The sequence below is a fragment of the Mesoplodon bidens genome (genome assembly GCF_964165515.1).
Source record: "Mesoplodon bidens genome assembly, chromosome: 13".
Taxonomy (NCBI): Eukaryota; Metazoa; Chordata; class Mammalia; order Artiodactyla; family Ziphiidae; genus Mesoplodon; species Mesoplodon bidens.
This window is the reverse complement of record NC_138169.1, coordinates 72,474,386-72,496,838: the sequence shown is the minus strand read 5'-3', so window position 1 is coordinate 72,496,838 and position 22,453 is coordinate 72,474,386. Positions and strand designations below refer to the sequence as shown.

The window sequence follows — 22,453 nt, the reverse complement described above, 5'->3', positions numbered from 1 at the left end:
GTTTGCTGCAACTAGAGAAAGCCTGCGTGCAACAACGAAGACCCAACGCAGCCAAAAATAAAATAATTAAAAACAAAAGGTTAAAAATATATATATATTGGTGGACTATTCCTGCCTAAACTACAGACTTTATTTGAATTTTCCAATGACCTTTTCCTCTTCCAGTATTCACTCCAGGGTGTCACATTGTATTTAGTTGTCGTGTCTCTTTATAAAGTCTCCTCCAATCCATGACAGACAATTTCACATACTTAACCTTGCCTTTCATGACTTCTGATGAATACCAGTCATTTTGGAAAATGTCTCTCAACCTGATGTTTTCTCACATTTAGATTAAGGCCATGCATTTTTGGCTGGGATACCACAAAAGTGATGTTGTGTCCTTCTCAATGTATCATATCAGGGGGAGAATGCTGTCTATAGGTCTTATTACTGACAAGGTTCACCTTGATCACTTGGTCATGGTAACCAATTACAGCGGAGAAAGCCAATTTCCCTTTGTAATTGATAATGTCTTAGGAGGAGATCCTTTAAGGCTGTGTTAATATACTGATTTTAGCAACCACCTGTGGATTTTGCCTGTGACAGTTAGTACTGCTGCATTTGCCTAATGGAGATTTTGTATTTCCCTCGTTCCTTCTATATTTATTAACTAAAAGTCTTTTGTAAGAGCTGTCCCTTCTCCTCGACTGACTGATTGACTGATTTATATCAGTGTGGACTCATGGGCATTTATTTTGTTCTATGTGTTATAATTCCACAAAATACATCATTTATTTTTTTGCTCAAATCAGTTCAGTTTTGGCTATTGGAAGCACCTGCAGGGGCTCCCGTGTCCTTATGATAGGCATGCCCCCATTCATTTTAAGCCCTTCCTGATTTTTTGACACTGCAGATGCTATGGGTTCATCTTGTACTTTCCCTGCCCCAGCCCTAGAACCAACCACTCTTCCAAGGAGTCCTGGTTCCTTTTATTAAGAGAATGATTTTTAGAATCAATATCTGAGCTCTGGGTATGCACACTGCTACTGGGATGTCACTGTTTCCAAGCCCTTAAGTGGCCAGAGAAAGGAGACATTGTATACATACTAACCAACACATACACACAGAGCTATATTTATTTCTGTATGCATATTAAAAACCATGAGTTCACACTGTTAGCTCAAGATTCATTCTAGCATTTTCCCTTTCCTCATTTGTAATGGTGAGAGTTACCTCAGTCACTATAATTTTGAACCCTTGAATACATACTATTTACTACAAAATTCAATGAAAATGTACACATTAATATCCATTTTTTGTTTCAATAACATAGAGGTAAAGACTGAATATATGACTACATAAAAATTATAAATGTCCTACTACAAAGAACCAGAAAGTGTAAATAAGAAAGAAACTAAAAAAAATAATAACATGTATCTCTCTATTTAAAAAGTACCCACAGTATAAAAGTAAACAACTTGATACAAAAAATGACAATACAGGGGGTGGGGGATGGGTGAAATGGGTGAAGGAGGTCAAAAGGTACAAACTTCCAGTGATATATAAGTCATGCAGATATAATGTACAGCATGGTCACTATAGCTAATAACACTATATTGCATATTTGAAAGTTAAGAGAGTAGATCTCTTTTTCCCTTTCTCTTTATTTTTTTGTTATGTTTTCATGTTTATGGTTATCATGAGATACATTTTTTAAAATATTTATTTTATTATTTATTTTTGGCTGTGTCAGGTCTTAGTTGCTGTGCGCGGGCTCTTTGTTGTGGTGTGCGGGCTTCTTTCTAGTTGTGGTGTGCGGGTTTTCTCTCTCTAGTTGTGGGGTATGGGCTCCAGAGCGCGTGGGTTCTGTAGTTTACAGCACGCAGGCTCTGTAGTTGAGGTGCATGAGCTCAGTAGTTGTGGCATGTGGGCTTAGTTACCCTGCAGCATGTGGGGTCTTAGTTCCCTGACCAGGAACCCGCATCCCCTGCACTGTAAGGCGGATTCTTTACCACTGGACCACCAGGGAAGTCCCACGAGATACATTTATAACAACCTATGTATATAGCAGTCTATTTTAAGTTGATGGTCTCTCAAGTTTGAATGCATTCTCAAGGCACTACATTTTTACTCCCCTACCCATGTTTTATGTTTTCTTTTCAGTCACATTTTACATCTTTTTATTTTGTGCATTGCTTAACTAATTATTTTAGATATAGATAACTTTACTACTCTTGTCTTTCAACCTTCATACTAGTGTTATTGGTGGCTGATCTACTATCTTTACTATACGTTTGCCTTTACCAGTGAGATTTTTTTCTTTCATAATCTTCCTGTTTCTAGTTACAGCCTTTCCAGAAGTCCCTTGAACATTTCTTATAAGGCCAGTTTAGTAATGATGAACTCCTTTAGCTTTTGCATGTCTGGGAAGCAAGAAAGTAGATCTTAAAAGCTCTCATCACAAGAAAAAAATTTGCAACTATATACAGTGACAGATTTTAACTAGACTTATTGTGGTGATCATTTCAGTATATATACAATTATCAAATCATTATGTTGTACACCCGAAACCACTATAATGTTATATGTCAACTACATCTCAATAAACACCCATACACACAAACAGGCAATTCACAGAAGAACTAAAAAATGGTAAACACATAACAAGAAAATCAATCTAAAGAGTTAAAACACAAATTAAAGTAACAATAGTATCACTTTTCATCAATCGTATTGGTCGACAAGAAAAACATCATTAATATCCTCAGAATTAAAGAGGTATAGAGAAACAGCAGAAGAATAAATTCGTACAACTTGGCGAACAATCTGGTACAGCTATTGAAATTTAAAATACTGATAAACTCTGACACGGGAATTTACTTACAGGAAGTTACTGAACAAAACATTCATAAATATGCATAATCACACACACAGAAGTGTCAATTTTAATACTGCATCTCTGATAATGAAAACTGGAAACAAACTATGCAACATTATGATGTTTCAAGGCATGATTTTCTTAAAATTTAACCTGTTTGGGGTTTGCTGAACTTCTTGAATCTGTAAATTTATGTCTTTCATCAAATTTGGTAAAGTTTCAGCCATTATTTCTTTAAATATTTTTTCTGACTCCTCTGTTTCCTCCTCTTTGGAGCCTCTGTGAGACCTTTTGAAATTGACCACAGAATATTGCTGAGAGGAATTAAAGAAGATCTAAGTAAATAGTGAAATATACCACATTCACAGATTGGAAGGCTCAGTATTGTTAAGATGTCAACTTTCCCCAAATTCAACAACAGATTCAAAGCAATTCCAATCAAAACTCTAGCAGGCTTAAAAAAAAAAAATTGGCATGGAGATTCTAAAATTTTATCCAACCACAAATGACCCAGAATAGCCAAAGCAATTTTATAACAGAAGAACTAAGTTGGAAGCCTTCTACCTAATTTCAGAACTTACTTGAAAGCTGAAGTCATCAAGATAGCATGGTATTAGTCAACAGACATATAGATTAATGAAGGACAGGAGAGGGTCTAAAAATAAACCCAAACATCTAGGATTAATTGATTTTCAAAAAAGGCAACTGAATAGGGGCAAAAAGGAAAAAATATTTTCAACAAGTGTTGCTAAAATTAAATTTCTGTATATATATGTTTAAAAAATTAACCTTATGTCACATTATACTCAAAAATTAATTCAAACCACAGCACAAAGCTAAATGCAAAAGCTAAAACTTCCAGAAAAAGACAAAAGGGAAAAAAAATCTTTGAGACTTTGGGGTAGGCAAATATTTCCTAGAATATAAAAAGCATGAAGTATAAAACAAAATAACTGATAATCTGTACTTCACTGAAATCAGAAAATTGTGTTCTTTGAAACAGACTGTTAAGGTAATCAAAAGACAATCCACAGAATGGGAGAAAATATTTACTTCACACATAGAGAAGTTTTTCTAGACAATGCAAAAAATAGAGTACACTCATAGGATAGTACACCCAGTTGCTTTCCAAAGTGCTGAAACCAATTTACCCTCCACAGTAAGTGTAAAAGAGTTCTAGTTGCTCCTAATGCTTGCAGAAATTTGATAACATCAGACTTCAAGCTTTCAGTTTGGTAGATGAGAAATGACAGTTCATTTGGCTTTTAATTTGCATTTCCCTTATAATAAGACTTATCATCTTTTTATAGGTTTATTAGCCATTCTTATTTCCTTTTGTGAAGTGCTTTTTCAATCTTTACCCATTTTTCTGCTCTGCATTTGTCTTTTTCTTACTCAGTTGTGTGTATGTATGTATGTATGTGTGTGTGTGTGTGTGTGTGTGTGCTTAACAATCTCTTGTCAGTGACCTGTGTTATAAATACCTTTTTCCTCTTTGTGGCTTTACTTTTTACTTTCTAAAAGGTATTGTTGATTATAGAAGTTTCTAATTTTAATGTAGTTGAATTTACCCATTCTCTTTATTATTTGGTTGGGCTTTCTGTCACCTGTTTACAGAATTGTTCCCCATTCCAAGGCCAGGTTTTCCTATATCTTTTTAAAGTATTATTGTTTTAGCTTTTATATTTAAGTCTTTATACAGAATTGATTTTTTTGGCTATGATGGGCAAGAGGGATCCAATTTCATTATTCTTCCTTATGAATAGCCAATGGTAAGTATACCATGTATCAAAAAGTCTATCCCTTATTTCACTGATCTACAATGCTAGATCTATAGAGTCAAATTCCTATGTATACACAGAACCATTTCTGTGCTGTCTATTCTGTTCCATAGGTCTATTGGTCTGTTCTTCACCAAGATAACACTATAATAATTGCTATAAATTAATAATAACTTTTGATACAAGTAAGGGAACTCCCTCCACCTTGTTCTTCTTCTTTAGAAATGTCATGGCTTTTCTTAGCTCATTGTCTTATCATATAAATTTGAGAATCAGCTTGTAAGTTCAATAACAAAAACAATAACAAAGACCCTATTGGTTATTTTATTTGGAATGGTATTGAATTTATGAAAACTGACTTTCTTATGAAACTCTTATCCATAAAAGTGCATATCTCCCTATTTATTTAGGTCTTTATAAACTACTTCAATAAAATTTAAAAATTTTTTCCTAAAAGTCTTGCATATTCTTTGTTAAGTTAATGCCTAGATATTTTACATTTTTGCAGTACTGCAGAGGTTGACTTTTTTAATAATTACATATGTCAAGGGGTTATAATTAGGATTCAATAATATTTATAAAGTACCTAAGATAGTGACTGGTATATTGTTAGTGCTATATATGTTTACTGAATAAAACAAAATAAATCACATATTCCATCTATCTCTGGTGTGTTAATTTTAGAATAATTTTGACTAGCTATTATAAGAATGATGTTGAGATTTTTAGTGTTTGTGTGAGATTTATATATTAATTTGGGAACAACTGAGATATTTACCATGTGGTATTATCTTATCCATCCAAGAATTACATGCCTTTTCATTTACTCAAATATTATTTTATTTCCCTCAGTGACATATTATAGTTTCTTCCATATTTCTTAAGTTTATTCTTAGATATGGTCTATGGTACTTCTTTTGGTTGCCATTATTATTGAGATCTTTAAATATTAGTAAAATATGAGCAACTATCATTTTATTTTAATTACACGAATATCCACTGAAAAAAAATAATGCTTTTAAACAAACAAGTGTTTCTAGCAAATTTTTCCTAACCCCAAATTCCTTTAATTACTGGGTAGGCTGAGTATTTTTTGGCATCTGCATTCCTTCCATGATAAAATGCCTGCCTGTAGTCCTATTCCGTTTTTGTTTTGTTTTGTTTTTTAACTGGGTTGTCTGTCTTTTTCTTCCTGGTTTTTAGGGTCTTAGGAGTTCGAAGGGTCTTTCAAATAATGATGATTCTCTACATTTTCTATTTTGTTTAGTATTATAAAGAAAAGCTACTGATTTTTAAGTATTTGTGTGGCTGATTAGTTGTCTGGATACCCTTGAGTGATAAGATCTACCCTAGGTCTTAAAAGCATCACTACCATGACTGCTATGTTTAAAACCACACTACAAAGGGATAAGTGTAGAAGCTGGATGGCTTGGCAGTAATCCCAGTGAGAAATGAAGGTTTCCAATCAGGGTGATAACGGTAAAGGTGGTAAGAAGTGCTGAACTTTGGATATATTTTGAAGGTAGAACCAATAAGATTTCCTGATGGATCAGATGTTGTCTGAGAGAGGAAGGAATCAGGGATGACTCTAAGAAACTGCAAAGAAAGTAATCATCAACTGAGATGGGGACGACTGAAAGGAGAGCAAATTGTAGTGGGCAAATGAAGAATTTTAATTATCATTGAGTTTTTGAAGGATGTGTAATTTGTAGTTTTCAGGTATTTGGTGTTTTGTTTTGCTTTTAAGAGTCTAGCCCTGTTTTTTCTTTTTTAATTAATTAATTAATTAATTAATTAATTTATTTTTGGCTGCATTGGGTCTTCGTTGCTACACGTGGGCTTTCTCTAGTTGTGGCGAGCGGGAGCTACTCTTCGTAGAAGCATGGGCTTCTCATTACAGTGGCTTCTCTTGTTGTGGAGCATGGGATCTAGAAGTGCGGGCTCAATAGTTGTGGCTCACGGGCCCTAGAGCACAGGCTCAGTAGTTGTGGTGCACGGCTTAGTTTCTCTGCAGCATGTGGGATCTTCCCTGACCAGGGATCGAACTCGTGTCCCCTGCACTGGCAGGCGGATTCTTAACCACTGCACCACCAGGGAAGTCCCTCTAGCCCTGTTTTCAACAGTTTCTCTTTGTGGATACAATGTCATGCCAAATTTCAACTTCTAAAACACAGAAAAGTCAGTGCTGCTGTGCTTGAAGGAGATATAAGAGCCCAGGCAGTCACTGAGCCATCTCTATGGAGTTCCAGGACTCTACAGAAGACAATTTGAAAATCAAAGGTGTAAGGAAAGAGCTCTACATTTATTGATTTCATACAAGCATTCATGTCCTCTAATAGATTTGGGCTCTGGAAGCTCCCAATTGAACTGGGTAGCACCAGAAAGTTCACCAGCACTTACTGTATGATCATGGAAGCTAGGGTATAAAGCACTCAAACAGTCTTGGGCTCCCTACCATTCAACATCCTTGGAAACTGTGTTTTTGAAGGACATGGCAGGGAATCTACAAACAAGGTTACAAAAGGTTTCTATTCACTTCTTACAAAAGGCTTTCTAAGGGAACCATCAAAAGTTCTGCAGCTTTTGAAAAGGTTAAACTAGATGTTCTCCTTTGTCCCTTTTTGATATAAAATTGTTTGAACTTACAGAATTAAATATGTTAATTACAGCGACCCTGGAGAACACATATAGAGGACATACAAATGGGAAGGAACCATTCTGCAGAGCTGTCAGAAAACTTCAGACCAAGGTTATTTAAATATCCGATACAAGAAAGTCTTATGCAAAATAAAAGGGGGGGGGTGTCACTAGCAATACAATGCTAAAACCTGTCACTGAATCTGCAACTCAATCAAGGTAACTAGTACATACATTAGATGGTTGGCAGAGATTTATACCAATGCTGCATTATATTCTCGACCAAAAAACTGGTATAAGGCCTTTGTACTACATTCTTATAAGGATATAGGTCTCAGAGTACCACAGATGTTATATTTATCTACTGAAATATTTTTAACAAAGTCACCTCAAAGTCCTTTTGTATATTAAATGGACCACTAACAGAAAGGACCACTAACAAATGTTTCAAACAATGTACAGGAAGGTTGGTAAATTTTTTTCTGTAAACAGCCAGATAATAAATATTTTTGGCTTTGTAGGCCATACAATCTCTATAGCAACTACTGCTGCTGTAGTGTGAAATGCCAAACAGTATGTAAACAAGTAGGTACAGCTGGGTTCCAATAAAACTTTATTTGAAAAAAATAGGGGCGAGGGTTGATCCATAGCTATGGTTTGCTGGTCTGTGGTCTAGAGTACAACTACATCAACATCACACAAGTCCACAAAGCTGGACACATGTGGGGAATGAGTTTTGTGGAAATAACTGTAGCCTGGTATGCTGATATGAGGTACCCATAAGGAGAGATGGCAGAAAAATACTTTAAAGATGCTCAGCTTCAAACATGGCATAGCAGTGGAATACTAGAACCTTTAAAAGCAGAAAAGCAACTGGTAAACAACAATGAAAATAAGATAGCAAGTTCAAGTGGCAGTAATAAACACAAGCTCTGTAGTTAGAATAATAATAAATCACTTTAATAATTTCACAGAACTGTGTAATTTTAGATGCAAGTGGCCTTAGAAATAACCTTGTCCGACTTACTCGTTTTATGGAAGAGGAACCTAAAACCCATAGTGTAGCAAATTAACAAAAAGAGTTGCAAACTAAAACTATTTTTGGACAACAAGGATGGGATTACATCACCAAACAGGGTCTGTAATGCAAGTGTCAGATCTCAGTTAAAACGATAAAGCTGTTATACAGCATGAATTATTTATAAGTAAAAACAAGAGTAGTGAAATTTCCCATTTGATCTGAGCTTAGTATGTTGATGTGGTTAAAATGAGAAACAGGTAATAAATATGTAGAAATTCATCTAAGTAAATAATACACAAATACATAAGAATACAAATAAATAATTACAAAAATATTTGGCGTTTTATTTCAACACATGTATAATAATATGGCCAAAGAAAAGTGCATTTTTATATAAATCCTCTGGGAACTAATATAGATTACCACAAACAGTAGGAATCAGTATGTATTGTAGAATATAATATCATGGGCTTTGGGGGCAAACTGCATCTGGATTCATATCCTATTGTATCAGTTCACTCATATATAAAATGTTGACAGTAATACCTACTTTATAAGAGTCTTAGGAAGATTTTTAAAAGTTGTCTATACACATATAAATGTCCCAGTGCATAGCAGATGTATTTCCTTTCTTTATTCTTCTATACACGATTCTGGTAACGATAATAATAACTAACATTCAACTAACACTTGTATGTCAGGCACTTTTCAAAGTGCTTTGCATACGCTAATTTACTTATCCTCACAATACTCACTCTGTGAGGTAAGTGATATTATTATTCTTACTTTTTTTTTTTTTGCGGTACGCGGGCCTCTCACTGTTGTGGCCTCTCCCGTTGCGGAGCACAGGCTCCGGACGCACAGGCTCAGCGGCCATGGCTCACAGGCCCAGCCGCTCCGCGGCATGTGGGATCCCCCCGGACCAGGGCACGAACCCATGTCCCCTGCATCAGCAGGAGGACTCTCAACCGCTGCGCCACCAGGGAAGCCCTATTCCTACTTTTTAGTTAAAGAAACAGGCAAAAGCATTTAAGGCCACACAGCTACTGAGTAGTGATTCAAGATTCAAACCCAAGCAATCCAGAATAATGAAATTCCAATAAAAAGGCTCAACTACCTAAAAAATTAGCTCTGAGAGTAATATAAATGTCATTTATTCACTCTGATTAGTTCCCACTACCTCTTCCACTTCAAAATATGAAGAAAATTACAGTTCGTGCATTAAGGTAGTTTAGTGACCAGAACTACCATAGAACACTCAATGTAAACTAACTGTGAAGGACTCTATATTCTACTGCGTTCCTCTATTCTGGCTACGCTACAGATGAAAATCACATATGAAGCTTTAAAAATAACGTAGATGCCCAAACCCCACCCCTGACTTTCTGAATAGGAACTCCGAAGTGAGGCTCAGACACATGCATTTTTAAAACATTCTACATATGATTTTAGAGCATAGCCAGAATGAAGAATTACAGTTCTAAACACTGAAAATGTGATGGCAACGCAAGTCAAGTGGCATCTGGACCAGGATAATTTTCAAAGGTAAAATTACAAGCGAGAAGTGGCGGTAAAGAACAGGGGATGCTGAGTTAGGACAATGAGAAGAGAGAATGAGGTGGACAGTGGGGTAAGAAGCCAGGCAGGGAGGCAGGTCCCCTCGCAGGTGCCTGGAAGGCCAGGTTAGACACACAAGGGGAAGCAAATGGAAGTGCAAACTCTATAGCCGCAACGGCACCTCAGCAACACCATCTGATGGCTCTTGTGTGACCAGTGAAAAGATCCTTTTTTTTGGTCACTGCTTATCCTTGCAAATGCAACAATGCTGTCTTCATCATTGTTGCTGCTTTTTTTCATAACTTGCCACCACTGCTAGTCTTGTTATTAATTGCAATTCAGTGACTTGGTCCCAATCTTGCTGAATAAAACACTGAGATTTGGCTTAACTTTCTCACCTTAAAATGTAGGAAATAAATTCATTATTACATCAACTTCAACCAATATTAATATAGTCATTAAATAAAACATGAATGGTTAGAAAGTACACAAAGTATATGGGGGATCATTTTCACGACAGTAGACCAAAACAAAGTAAAATCAAGCACAGCACCAGAATAATGTAAAACTCTAAATACAGGTTTCAGAGAATTTAAACATTCCTGAGACAACATCTAATTGAGGCTTCCATTTGGTGGTATTACAACTGAACTAATCAAGAGGAACATAACTCTATCTTGTTTTAAAAAATCATAATAACAAAGAAGCCATTTATTCCAACAGACTCCTGGGGTTCTTAACTGTTTTTATTTTAATGACTGTCTCTTGAGAATTGAATGGAATCTGGAACTTTTTTCCAGAACAGAAATGCAAGTGCACATAAACATAGCATTTTCCAGGTAACATCAGTGACACCATGCACCTTGGCCAGCTGAAGAACCCTGGCGTTGTAGAATTCCTAAAGACCCACTGCAGGGAAAAAGTCATTTTCTTTCTCTGTTCTGAATATTTCACAACATAGATGCAAACCATTTCATAAGTATGGAGATGTGGATTTTGTACATGTTTATCCCTCTGTGGCACCAGCAGATCCCTAAACAAATGATTCAACAGTGCTCCTATTTCCAGGTGAGCTGCTGTTGCTGACATGCCCCTGTTTTGTGCAGCACCACTTCTGAATCACACTTGTTTATAACACAAGACAACTGTGTGAAATGGTGAACATACGCGATTTAGATTTGGAAGACAAGTGTTCAAGTCCAGGCCTGACACTTTTTAGCAGTATGATGTTAAAACGTTTGACCTATGCCTTTAATTTACTGTCCGCAAGAAGAAAGTTTAATCCAACTTCATCAATGTTCAGTGAGCACTGAGCAAAGCTTCAGTGTCCTCATCTGATAAATGGTAATAGTGTTTAATTGATATGTTTTGAAGATTAAATAAGATAATACATGTAAAGAGCATAGCAAAATGCCTGGCACTGAGTAAACGCTCAGGAATCAGCTATTATTAATGTGCCTCATGTTGGATAAAATATGTCTTGCAGAGTAACAAGAGATACATATGGACTTGGAATAAACAGTGTGTTAAATAAATGGTGGTGCCTCTCTCCACGTCTATGGACATAATGGGGAGCTGGGACACACAGGAATGAGTAACATGCTGCGCGGAAGCCTGGAGAGGCTGCGCATCTCCTCCCCTCCACGAGAGGGAAGCAATCACTCCCCAAGCTCATGCTGCTGTTCATGGCTGAAAAGACTCAGCTGATTCCTTCTGTGGGATTTGCCCCAGGATGAAAAGAGCTGCCTCATCCAAGGTCACACCCCTTCCTCAGGGCACCACTGATCCAATGACTGAATGACATGGGACTTAAAGGCTGAGGCCTTAGGCTCAATTCAGGACAAGTCCAAAGTCTATCCCAGCTCCAGAGTGACCTTGGGAGGTCACTGAAGCTTTCTAGGCAATTGAAATGCAATTCAACTTCTCCCCCTGCCCAACCCTGCCTCTTTCACTCCCTCAAGGCACTGATTCCAAGGATACTCCCACACACAAGTCTGTCTCAGAGTTGGCTGCCTAGGGAATCGAGTTACGACACTTGCCCAAAGTCAGAAAGCTAATGAGAGATCAAAATGTGATCTACTACAGATGTACCAGCATCATTCCACAATTATAAAATGAGCAGAAGAGACCAAATGAAAGAATGAACCAAAAGACCTAGAAGGTAACATTATAAATAATTCCCTAAAATATTCCAACAATGCCTCATTTGTGGATTGGAATAAAAATTAAGGAAGGTCCCTATTGAAGTTGAGTTGATGAGACACAAGAAAGCATCCATCCCTACATGGAGAGGAAACTGGGAAGATGAAGAAGGGAAATTTCCTGGGATGTTTTCCATTTCACTTCAGAAGCAGAGACTAACTGGACCGAAAGGGGCTTTAAAGACAGAACACTTCCTGCTCTTTCTTTTATACAAGAGGAAACTGCAACCCAGAGGGTTGCTTTGCTTCCCAAGAGTACAAGGTCACAGAGTAGCCTGGTCTAGGCCTCTTAATCTCCAGAGTCCTTCAGCTTTGTCTTCAATATGTGATTTTGACACTTTATGTAAAATGTAACACCCACAAAAGATTCATATATATTCCAACATAAGTATAAAATGTATTATAAAACTATGTATGACTTTTGAATTAGGCATCAGTGTCTCTCCCCGTCCTTCCCATCAATGTTGGAATAATTGGAATTTGACTACATTATGAGTTTTCACAGAATGGCTTTACAAGGAAGGCTAGAACTCCAGCAATTAAACTTCAAAAAATATTGTACCTTAATGGCCTTATCTCAGAATGAGGATAATAATTATTATCTCATTCAATAGGATGCCATAAAGACTAAATATTTAATGGTAGCAATACATTCTAAATGCCACATAAACAAATACCACAGCGATACATACAGTAACTTCTGGCAGATTAACATTATAGCAGGCTAATATTACACAGAACTGATTGAAAAGAGCCCAAGTAACACACAGAACATTTAGACATCTGACTGTTTCCAATCAAGAGAGCAAGATGTGGGACTTCCCTGGTGGTCCAGTGGTTGGGACTCCATGCTCCCAATGCAGCGGGCATGGGTTCAATCCCTGGTCGGGGAACTAAGATCCCACATGCCCCACGGCATGGCCAAAAAATTTAAAAAATAAAATAAAATAAACCATCTATAGATTTCAAATAATGAAAAAAAAAGTTTTTTTAAGAGAGTAAGATTTAAACTGATAAAGATAAATTTAATCAAGACATCCCAATTCTTAAAAATCCCTGTGGTATGTAAATCTACCACCAAGGAATCTAAGACCTTTGAGGAAAAAATAGGACAATGGGATGGAAGTTAAAAGAAACCCAAGAGTATCTTGAAAATACTTTAAAATGATTAAAATAAAATAGGGCAACCATAATAAGAGGAAAATATCATGGACATTTTATATATTTTGAACTTGTTCCAATAGGTATTATATTATTCATTTTTATATACGATTTCTGCTTGCTAAGAAACCTCTCAGAATCTGTCTTTTGTTACAATGAATTATAAATATTATTTGCTAAGAAACATTACCTTCTGCCCTATCTACATCTACATTCTTTATCCAAAGTGCTCAAAGAAAAAACTTGATTCCAAAAGGCTTCACTATTTTAAATGTTTGGGTAAATTTTATTTCCCTTGCCTGGGAAAGTTGAGGTAGCCCCAGGCAAAAGTGCCTCCATAGCACAGCTCAGCCCAGGGTTTCCGTCATGTCAGAAATAGGCTTTGGGACCCCTTTACTGTAGTTCAGCTCCCTGAATTTTAATAAACCAGAGAGCAGTACTAAGACCCTTTGGTTCTTTTATCAGTTCCTAGGGCTTCTTTGAAAAATCTCTATTTCTACTGTGCTATAGCTTTTTAAAAATTGCTTTTCACCTAACCCATTTCCTCTTCTTCTAGTTACAGCAGTAACCATTTGCAGATGAAACTATAAGTCAAAAGAAAAGACCTATAGAAGCAAATTCATGAGTATCAGAATTTTATATAAAGACAAACTGTGGTTAGAAAACAGACGATAACAGTATTAGTCTAGATAACTAAGATAATGTGGTGTAAACTAATCTGCCTAGCAACCAGCCAACGGCTTGGATGAAAATCAGCGATTCATTATTTATGATGTTCCTACATTTATATACAGATACTAAGATAATAAGCTATATGAAAATCCCAGAGAAACAACATTTATGTTTACTTTCCTTGCAGGAAAATATAAAATACAAATGAACGCTGTTGAAATATTATATAAAACATGTTGGACTAAATCAGTAGCCTTCAAAATAAGTAATCCCTTCAAAAGGGAGCATCTTAAAACTTTTCAAGGAACACATAGTTTTGTAAGGCACAGTTAGTTTAAAGGAATTGATTTTGGGATGCTAAATATGCAAATTAACACCTTCACTAAAACTGTGAGGGTAGAAATTTTCTCTCTTCAAGGATGTAAGATTTCTGACATTTAGAGGAAATCCTATCATGCAGTTTTTTTTTTTTTTTTTTTTTTTTTTTTGCTGTACGCGGGCCTCTCACTGCTGTGGCCTCTCCCGTTGCGGAGCACAGGCTCCGGACGCACAGGCTCCGCGGCCATGGCTTGCGGGCCCAGCCGCTCCGCGGCATGTGGGATCTTCCGGGATCGGGGCACGAACCCGTGTCCCCTGCATCGGCAGGCGGACTCTCAACCACTGCGCCACCAGGGAAGCCCTCATGCAGTTTTTTTAATGGATGATTATGGATATCAAACAGTTATGCCGAATATTCTACTGAATATATTTAAAAGAACAATAGTTTTATTTTTAAATGTCAATATTCACAATATCCTTAAAATTATATCTTTTGCAAATGTTTAAACTTACTATTAAAAAGTTTTAGCTGTCACACTATGGAGAACAGTATGGAGGTTCCTTAAAAAACTAAAAATGAAACTAGCATACGACCGAGCAATCCCACTACTGGGCATATACCCGAGAAAACCATAATTCGAAAAGAGTCATGTACTAAAATGTTCACTGCAGCTCTGTTTACAATAGCCAGGACATGGAAGCAACCTAAGTGTCCATCGACAGATGAATGGATAAAGAAGATGTGGCACATATATACAATGGAATATTACTCAGCCATAAAAAGAAATGAAACTGAGTTATTTGTAGTGAGGTGGACGGACCTAGCAACTGTCATACAGAGTGAAGTAAGTCAGAAAGAGAAAAACAAATACCGTATGCTAACACATATATATGGAATCTAAAAAAAAAAATGGTTCTGACGAACCTAGGGGCAGGACAGGAATAAAGACACAGACATAGAGAATGGACTTGAGGACATGGAGAGGGACAAGGGTCAGCTGAGACAAAGTAAGAGAGTGGCATGGACATATATACACTACCAAATGTAAAATAGATAGCTAGTGGGAAGCAGCTGCATAGCACAGGGAGGTCAGCTCGGTGCTTTGTGATCACCTAGAGGGGTGGGATAGGGTGGGTGGGAGGGAGATTCAAGAGGGAGGAGATATGGGGATATATGTATACATATAGCTGGTTCACTCTGTTATAAAGCAGAAACTAACACACCATTGTAAAGCAATTATACTCCAATAAAGATGTTAAAAAAAGTTTTAGCTGTCAATATAAAAATGTGCAAGGGATTAGACATTTCTTGATACTCATTAGAGAGATGGTGAGCAACAAAGTTTGAAAGCCACTGGACTAAATCATGTCAAGGTTTCACTAACCTCTAGTATTCTAATGTCAAGATTCTAAATAAGGCTCTCATATATAAGTCCTAGGCTATCTGGAGTGACACAGAAAGGTTGGGCCCATTAAAGAGCCCTTGGTAGACAAGGTGAGATTTGAGCAGGGTTTTATGAATGGAAAACAGGGAACCTGAAGAACCTGGGAAAAGATGAAGAGGCCTCTGCAGAAGAGGGGAAGTGGACGTGCCCGGGGGGAAAATGGGAAGAGTGTGGGTTTTCAGGTCACAAGAAGCTTGAGTTCAAATTCAGGTTTTACTACATTTTGGCTGAGCTACTTTGAAGAAATCTTCATTTCTATTTTGATGATAAAACGAAGAGAAAGAAAAGTGTTTTTTAAATTATAAACTAATAGCACATGTTAGTCATTAAACCCTTTTCCACCAGAAACCATTGAGCAGTAGCAGTTTACACCATGGTCAAAAGCATGAGCTCTAGAACCAACAGACTGTGTTAAGACAAAAACTGCCATTTCCTGGAGGAAGGATCTCAGCCAGGTTAACGAAACCTCTCTGTGCTCAGTTAGCCTTATGTGTAAAATGGAGATAACTGAGGAACAACTCACTTTATAGGGTTATTGTGAGGATTAAGTGAGTTGGTGCACGTAAAGAGCTTAAAATTATGCTCAAAAGAATTACGTGGTTGCTTTATTATTGTTGGTGGTGGTATTCCTATCATTACTTCCTGATTCTCAATGTCAACAGAGATCAAGAGATTACCAACCACTAATACGTATTTGTTGGATTAAGACTCTAAAATGGGGTTGGGGTCTGGTGGGGAGGGAGGAGTAGGCAGGCTGCTAAGTCTGTAGGAGGGCTTTAATAATAAAGCCGCAGGTATGGCTCCTTGGTTTCTCCGCAAAAGTATGTGACAACGATCTAGTGAACTTCTCTGCTGTCATAGCTAACAAAGTAGCCTATATCTTTTCCCCTTGCTTAAAAGCCAAAACCCCAAAAGAACACATTACAATTTATTCTACAAAGAATATCTTGATATATTCGGTAGGATTATATTTGGTAGTTAAGATGGCACATTTGTTAGAAATGATTCTGCAATATGGTAGGTACATTCTGTCTTTACCTAAGGGAGTTCTGACACTAAAGGACCAAAAGACCTCATTAAAAAATACCCTTACGTATTATTAACATACCAACGACAGAACCAAAAGTAGCAATATGACACAAACCCTTTGAGCTCTGAATGTAATTTTTTAGTCATTACGGGAATAATTTTATTGCAATACTTTTTAAATTACAGAAGTAATTCATAGTTCCTCATTCACGTTCTTTAAAATACATACATACATATTTATACACACACACACACGCACACACACACACACACAAACTTTTTTATAAAAATAAAAAATTGGTCTTCCACCCCTGACTTTTCAAATCACATTCAGGACAAGACGCACAGTTTTTCAGAAATTATTTTAGAAGTTAGAAGTTTTGGCTAAAGTCTTGACCAAAATGTGGAAACACAAAGCTCAGAAATGTGTTATTTTAAGAAAAGCATTTAAAAGACCATATTTTAACTTTTAAAAAGAAGTCCCAGAACTATAACTATAGGGTAATGTGCCAGATAGATTGTGCTGCTTTCCAATTTCATTTAAGCATTCTATCTGAGCTAAAACTCAGGATATGTTCAATATTCTGAGATTCTGTTAACAGGTAATATGTACTGAGAAGCAATAGATCGGCATTAGGAATTTTTAACTTACAAGTATGTCTGGCCAGTGAGTAGTTGGATCCACCACTAGTCAAACCAAATCCCTCAGGAATTTGACTAGAGCTTCGAGGTCTGGTCAGCAGTTTAGGAGGTTCAATTTCTGCACCAAATTCAGCTCCTATTACTCCTAGTAAAACAATAGCAGTAGCTTGCTTCCGTCTTTCCTCATAAGATGTGGAAATTTTTTTCATTTGTGGGACACTTGATAAGCAACCTGAAAACCAAAACATAAGAATAGAAATTAAAAGACTATCAATACATATGATAAGAAACACATTCCAGATTGGTCACTCAGGAATGAGCAGGCTTTTCAACAAATGGCACTGGAACAACTGGTTTTCCATGTGCCAAAGAATGAATTTGGATTTCTACCTCTCACCATGTAAGAAAATCAACTCAAAATGGATTACAGTCCTAAATATGAGAGCTAAAACTAAATAACTTGCAGAAAAAAAAATAGATGTATATTTTTTCATGATCTTGGGTTAGACAATGATTTCTTGGATATTATAGCAAAAGCATGAGTAATTAAAAAAATTTTTTTAAATTGAACTTCAGTATTAAAAACTTTTGAGCTTCAAATGACATAATCAGGAAAGTAAAAAGAACATACAGACTGAGAGAAAATATTGTCAAATTATATATCTAATGAGGGATTGTATCCAGAATACTTAAGGACCTCTTCTTACAACTCAATATTAAGAAAATCCAACTTTTAAAATGAGCAACCAATTTAAATAGATATTTCTCCAAAGATACATGAATGGCCAATATGCATATTAAAGCTGCTCAACATCATTGATCATTAGAAAAATGGAAATCAAAACCACAGTGAGATACCACTTCACATCTACTAGAATGGTGGCAATTAAAAGGACAGACCATGACATGTATTATTGAGTCTGTACAGAACTTGAAACTCTCATGCATTGCTGGTGGCAACGTACAATGATACAACTATTAATACTTAGGAAAATAGCTTGGCAGTTAGAGTTATAACATATGGCCCAGCAATCCCACTCCTAGGTATCTACCCAAGAGGAGTGAAAACAAACGTACACGTAAAGACTTGTACATGAATGTCCATAGCAGCATTATTCATAAGAGCCAAAAAGTAGAAACAACTCAAAAGTCCATCAGCTGATAAACGGCTAAACAAAATGTGCTACACCCATCCAATAAAATATTATTCAGCAATAAAAAGGAATGAAGCAGGGCTTCCCTGGTGGCGCAGTGGTTGAGAGTCCGCCTGCCGATGCAGGGGACACGGGTTCGTGCCCCTATCCCGGAAGATCCCACATGCCGCGGAGCGGCTGGGCCCGCGAGCCATGGCCGCGGAGCCTGTGTGTCCGGAGCCTGTGCTCCGCAACGGGAGAGGCCACAGCAGTGAGAGGCCCGCGTACAGCAAAAAAAAAAAAAAAAAAAAAAAAAAAGGAATGAAGCATTAATACATGCTGCAGTGTGGATGACCTTGAAAACACTATGCTAAGGGAAAAAAGCCAGTCACAAAGGACCACGTGTTGTTGTATAATTCCATTTACATGAAATGTCCAGAATAGGCAAATCTGTATAGACAGAAAGTAGACTGGGACTGAGGTGAAATGGTTAATGATGGCTAATGAGTACTAGGTTTTTGAGATGAAAAACTTATAAAATTAGATTATGATATCTGCACAACTCCAAATATACTAAGAATCGCTGGATTCTACATTTTAAAGGATGAATTTTATGGAATATAAATCATATCTAAATAAAGCTGTTTTTAAGAAAAAATTTCTAACTCATTTATTAATTTGCCCACTAACTTTACAAATATTTATCAAGCACCTACTTTGGGCCAGGGAATTGCAAACAGGAAAATAAGTAGTCCAGGTTCTCAAGAAGCTCACTAGTACATACAAAAGGAGAGCCTGTCCACAAAGGAGGAAATGCTGAATTTAAAACTCAAAAGATAAGTGGAAGTTTGCAAGGGAATAAGAGAGATGGACAACAAGACGAAGGCAAAGGATGAATACTTTGTCCAGATGGACCAGAATGCAGAAGCCCAACCAGCCGTTTGAAGAAGTACTCATAACCCGGGCAAAGCTCAGTATAATTTCATATGCAGAAGAAATACCAGCATGACACCCAAAACATAATGGAGAACAATTTGAAATCTTTATTAAAGTATCAGTAACTAGGTAATGGGGAGTTACATTCTTAACACATAACACTACTTCTTAAAATTTACTTTCCCAACCTTTCTCTAAGGTAACTACCCTTCATTCATTCTCCCAAATGCTCCCAAGATTTGGTCTTTTGCTCAGTCCTACCCTTTTCTAGTTCTACTTGTTTCTGTAAGTGGTCTACCTTTTATTTTTTTGTTTGACATTTATTATACGATATCACAAACATCAAAAGAATTACATTGAGACTATACAAAGAATATTATGAAGTATACATGTAAACAAGTAACTTTATAAAATCTTAATGTTTTCCATAGGTGCTGCAGATTTTTAAAAGTAATTAATTAATGTGGATATAACTAAAGCCTACCATGGATTGTGTCTTGACTTTACTATGTCTCCCTCTTGCCCTAGAGGTCACCATGATCCTGACCTTATCAAATACTTTTTATCTATCTATCTATTATATAATCATACCAATGTTACCTGAAATGTATATTTTCTGGCCTTGAACTATGCTTGCATTCCAGGGGTAAACTCAGAGTACATGGATGAATGGAGATCAATAGATAGATAGGTAGGTAGGTAGGTAGGTAAGTACGTAGGTAGGTAAATAGGCCAATAGACAGACTCTGAACTAAATTGGCTAATAGAGTTTTTTGAGTTTATGTCCATAGGCAAGATTGAAGTATGATTTTCTTTTCACGTACTATTCTTTTTTTTTTTTTTTTTTTTTTTTTTTTGCGGTACGCGGGCCTCTCACTGTTGTGGCCTCTCCCGTTGCGGAGCACAGGCTCCGGACGCGCAGGCTCAGCGGCCATGGCGCATGGGCCCAGCTGCTCCGCGGCATGTGGGATTCTCCCGGACCGGGGCACGAACCCGTGTGCCCTGCATCGGCAGGCAGATTCTTAACCACTGCGCCACCAGGGAAGCACTCATGTACTATTCTTGTTGGGTCTTGGTAGCAATATAATACAAGCCTCCAAAACTGGGTTAACTTTCACTCCCCAATTCTTTGAAAACAGTTAAAGAATTCTTGAAGTTAGATGACAATTGTTCTCTAAAATGATCAGGGCCTGTGTCTCAGGATGCTCCCCTTCTCGAGTCAGGGAGTAGGGGATGCAGGGGCAGGGAAGGTGCAAGGGTGGAAGAAGGAATATTTTTTATTATGAATTCATTTTCTGTAATACTTAGTTATTTGGTTTGATTTTCTGTTTCTTCTTGAATCATTTTGGATAGCTTATAGTTTTAGAATTACCCATTTCATATAAGTTTTTAAATGTATTGGTCTGAAGTTATTTAGAGTGTTCTCTATGATTTAAAAATCTCAATTGTATCAGTTGCTATGAATCCTTTTAAGTATTATTTCCTTGTGCCTTCTCTAATATTATTTTTCATGCCTTTCTTAATCAGTTTTTCTAGAAATATATTTTGTCAGATTTCCAAAAATACTGTGGTTTTGATCTTACTGTTTCAGCTTTCTATTTCACTAATTTCTGCTGTTATTTTTATTATTTCTCCCACTTCCTTTAGGTTTTCTCTCTGTTCTTTCTCTTTGCTTTATTTCTAGGTTCCCAGATTGAACACAGCTCACTTCTTTTCATTATTTTCTATTATGGTTAACAGTACAAGTCACATACTGAGCATCCATTTTCCTCTACTCCTTTAATAATACAACCTCAATTTTAACTGAATAGCAATGTATTCATATTCTTTCCATGTCCTTCCAGGAACCCAGGAAGCCATAAACTAGCTCCTGGCCTTAAGCTCTATTCATTACATATTTTAAGTCCTCTTTGTTCATGGGAGCCAAAGCCTACTTCTGGAAAGCAACTATTGGTTTAAGTCCAGATCACTGCATTTCTATTCCATTACTTGTCCACAGCGATATCTTTCTTTTTATTTATTTATTTTTTAATTTTTTTATTATTATTATTATTTTTTGCGGTACGTGGACCTCTCACTGTTGTGGCCTCTCCCGCTGCGGAGCACAGGCTCTGCACGCACAGGCTCAGCGGCCATGGCTCACGGGCCTAGTCGCTCCGCGGCATGTGGGATCCTCCCAGACCGGGGCATGAACCCGCGTCCCCTGCATCGGCAGGAGGACTCTCAACCACTGCGCCACCAGGGAAGCCCGATATCTATCTTTCTTGAGCCTAGTTATGCCTTGTTGGTTTTCTATTTGTATATTCAATCCATCATAGCTATACATTTGGTACAGAGGGATTTCAAAAGTGAACTTCTAGAGCCATCTTGATTGGAGGTCAGCTTTCTGCTCTTTCTATAATATTAACCCATCCAGCTTTTCTGGCCTCTTTCAATCCATTGCTCTATACATTAATTAAATCAATATAGCGAAGGGTCCTCAGAGCAGTATGCCAACCAAGAAATTAGCAGCAGGGGCCTCGGAATACTTTTAGATGTTTTATTTTGTCTCTTCGTTTTTTTCTTTTTCCTTTTGTCATTCTGTACTACTGCAAGTAAGGCAGGGAATGACAAAAGGTAAAGCTAAATGGGTACTAAAACAAGAGGCCTCTGTACAGCAAGCTGAAGACTTTTAACTTTAGGCTAATGGAAAGCCACTGACCAATTTTGTATAAGCTGGTTACTTGAGATTTATTGTCAGAAAGATCATGATAGCAGTAGTATGGGAGGTGGACTGTGAGGTAAAACAAGACTGGTGTCAAGTAGAACCAAAAGACGGCTCATGCAATGTCAAGTGGAAAACAGTGACCACCAGTGGTGGTAGAATTCACAATTCATTCCATCAGCTACTCAGTCATTCAGCATATGAGGACCTAAGATCTAGTGTATGCATGGCATTATGCAAATATGAACTAATGAATTGATATGGGATGAATTAAGATGAATTAATAGGGATAAGAAAAGCAAAGTCCCTGTCCTCATTGAATTTAGAGGCAACTAAACAGGAATCAGAAATGTAAA

At 37.0% G+C, this 22,453-nt stretch overlaps 1 protein-coding gene across 6 annotated transcripts in view; it reads right to left on the bottom strand.

Annotated features, from left to right (window-relative positions):
- The window catches only part of WDR7 (WD repeat domain 7), a 363,724-nt gene that overhangs the window by 143,985 nt on the left and 197,286 nt on the right, over nucleotides 1-22,453 (bottom strand). For all 6 annotated transcript variants that reach the window (XM_081251713.1, XM_081251715.1, XM_081251714.1 and 3 more), the window contains one exon: nucleotides 17,335-17,556. In XM_081251713.1, the coding sequence (XP_081107839.1) occupies nucleotides 17,335-17,556 (222 nt within the window). The remainder of the gene's footprint in view (nucleotides 1-17,334; nucleotides 17,557-22,453) is intronic.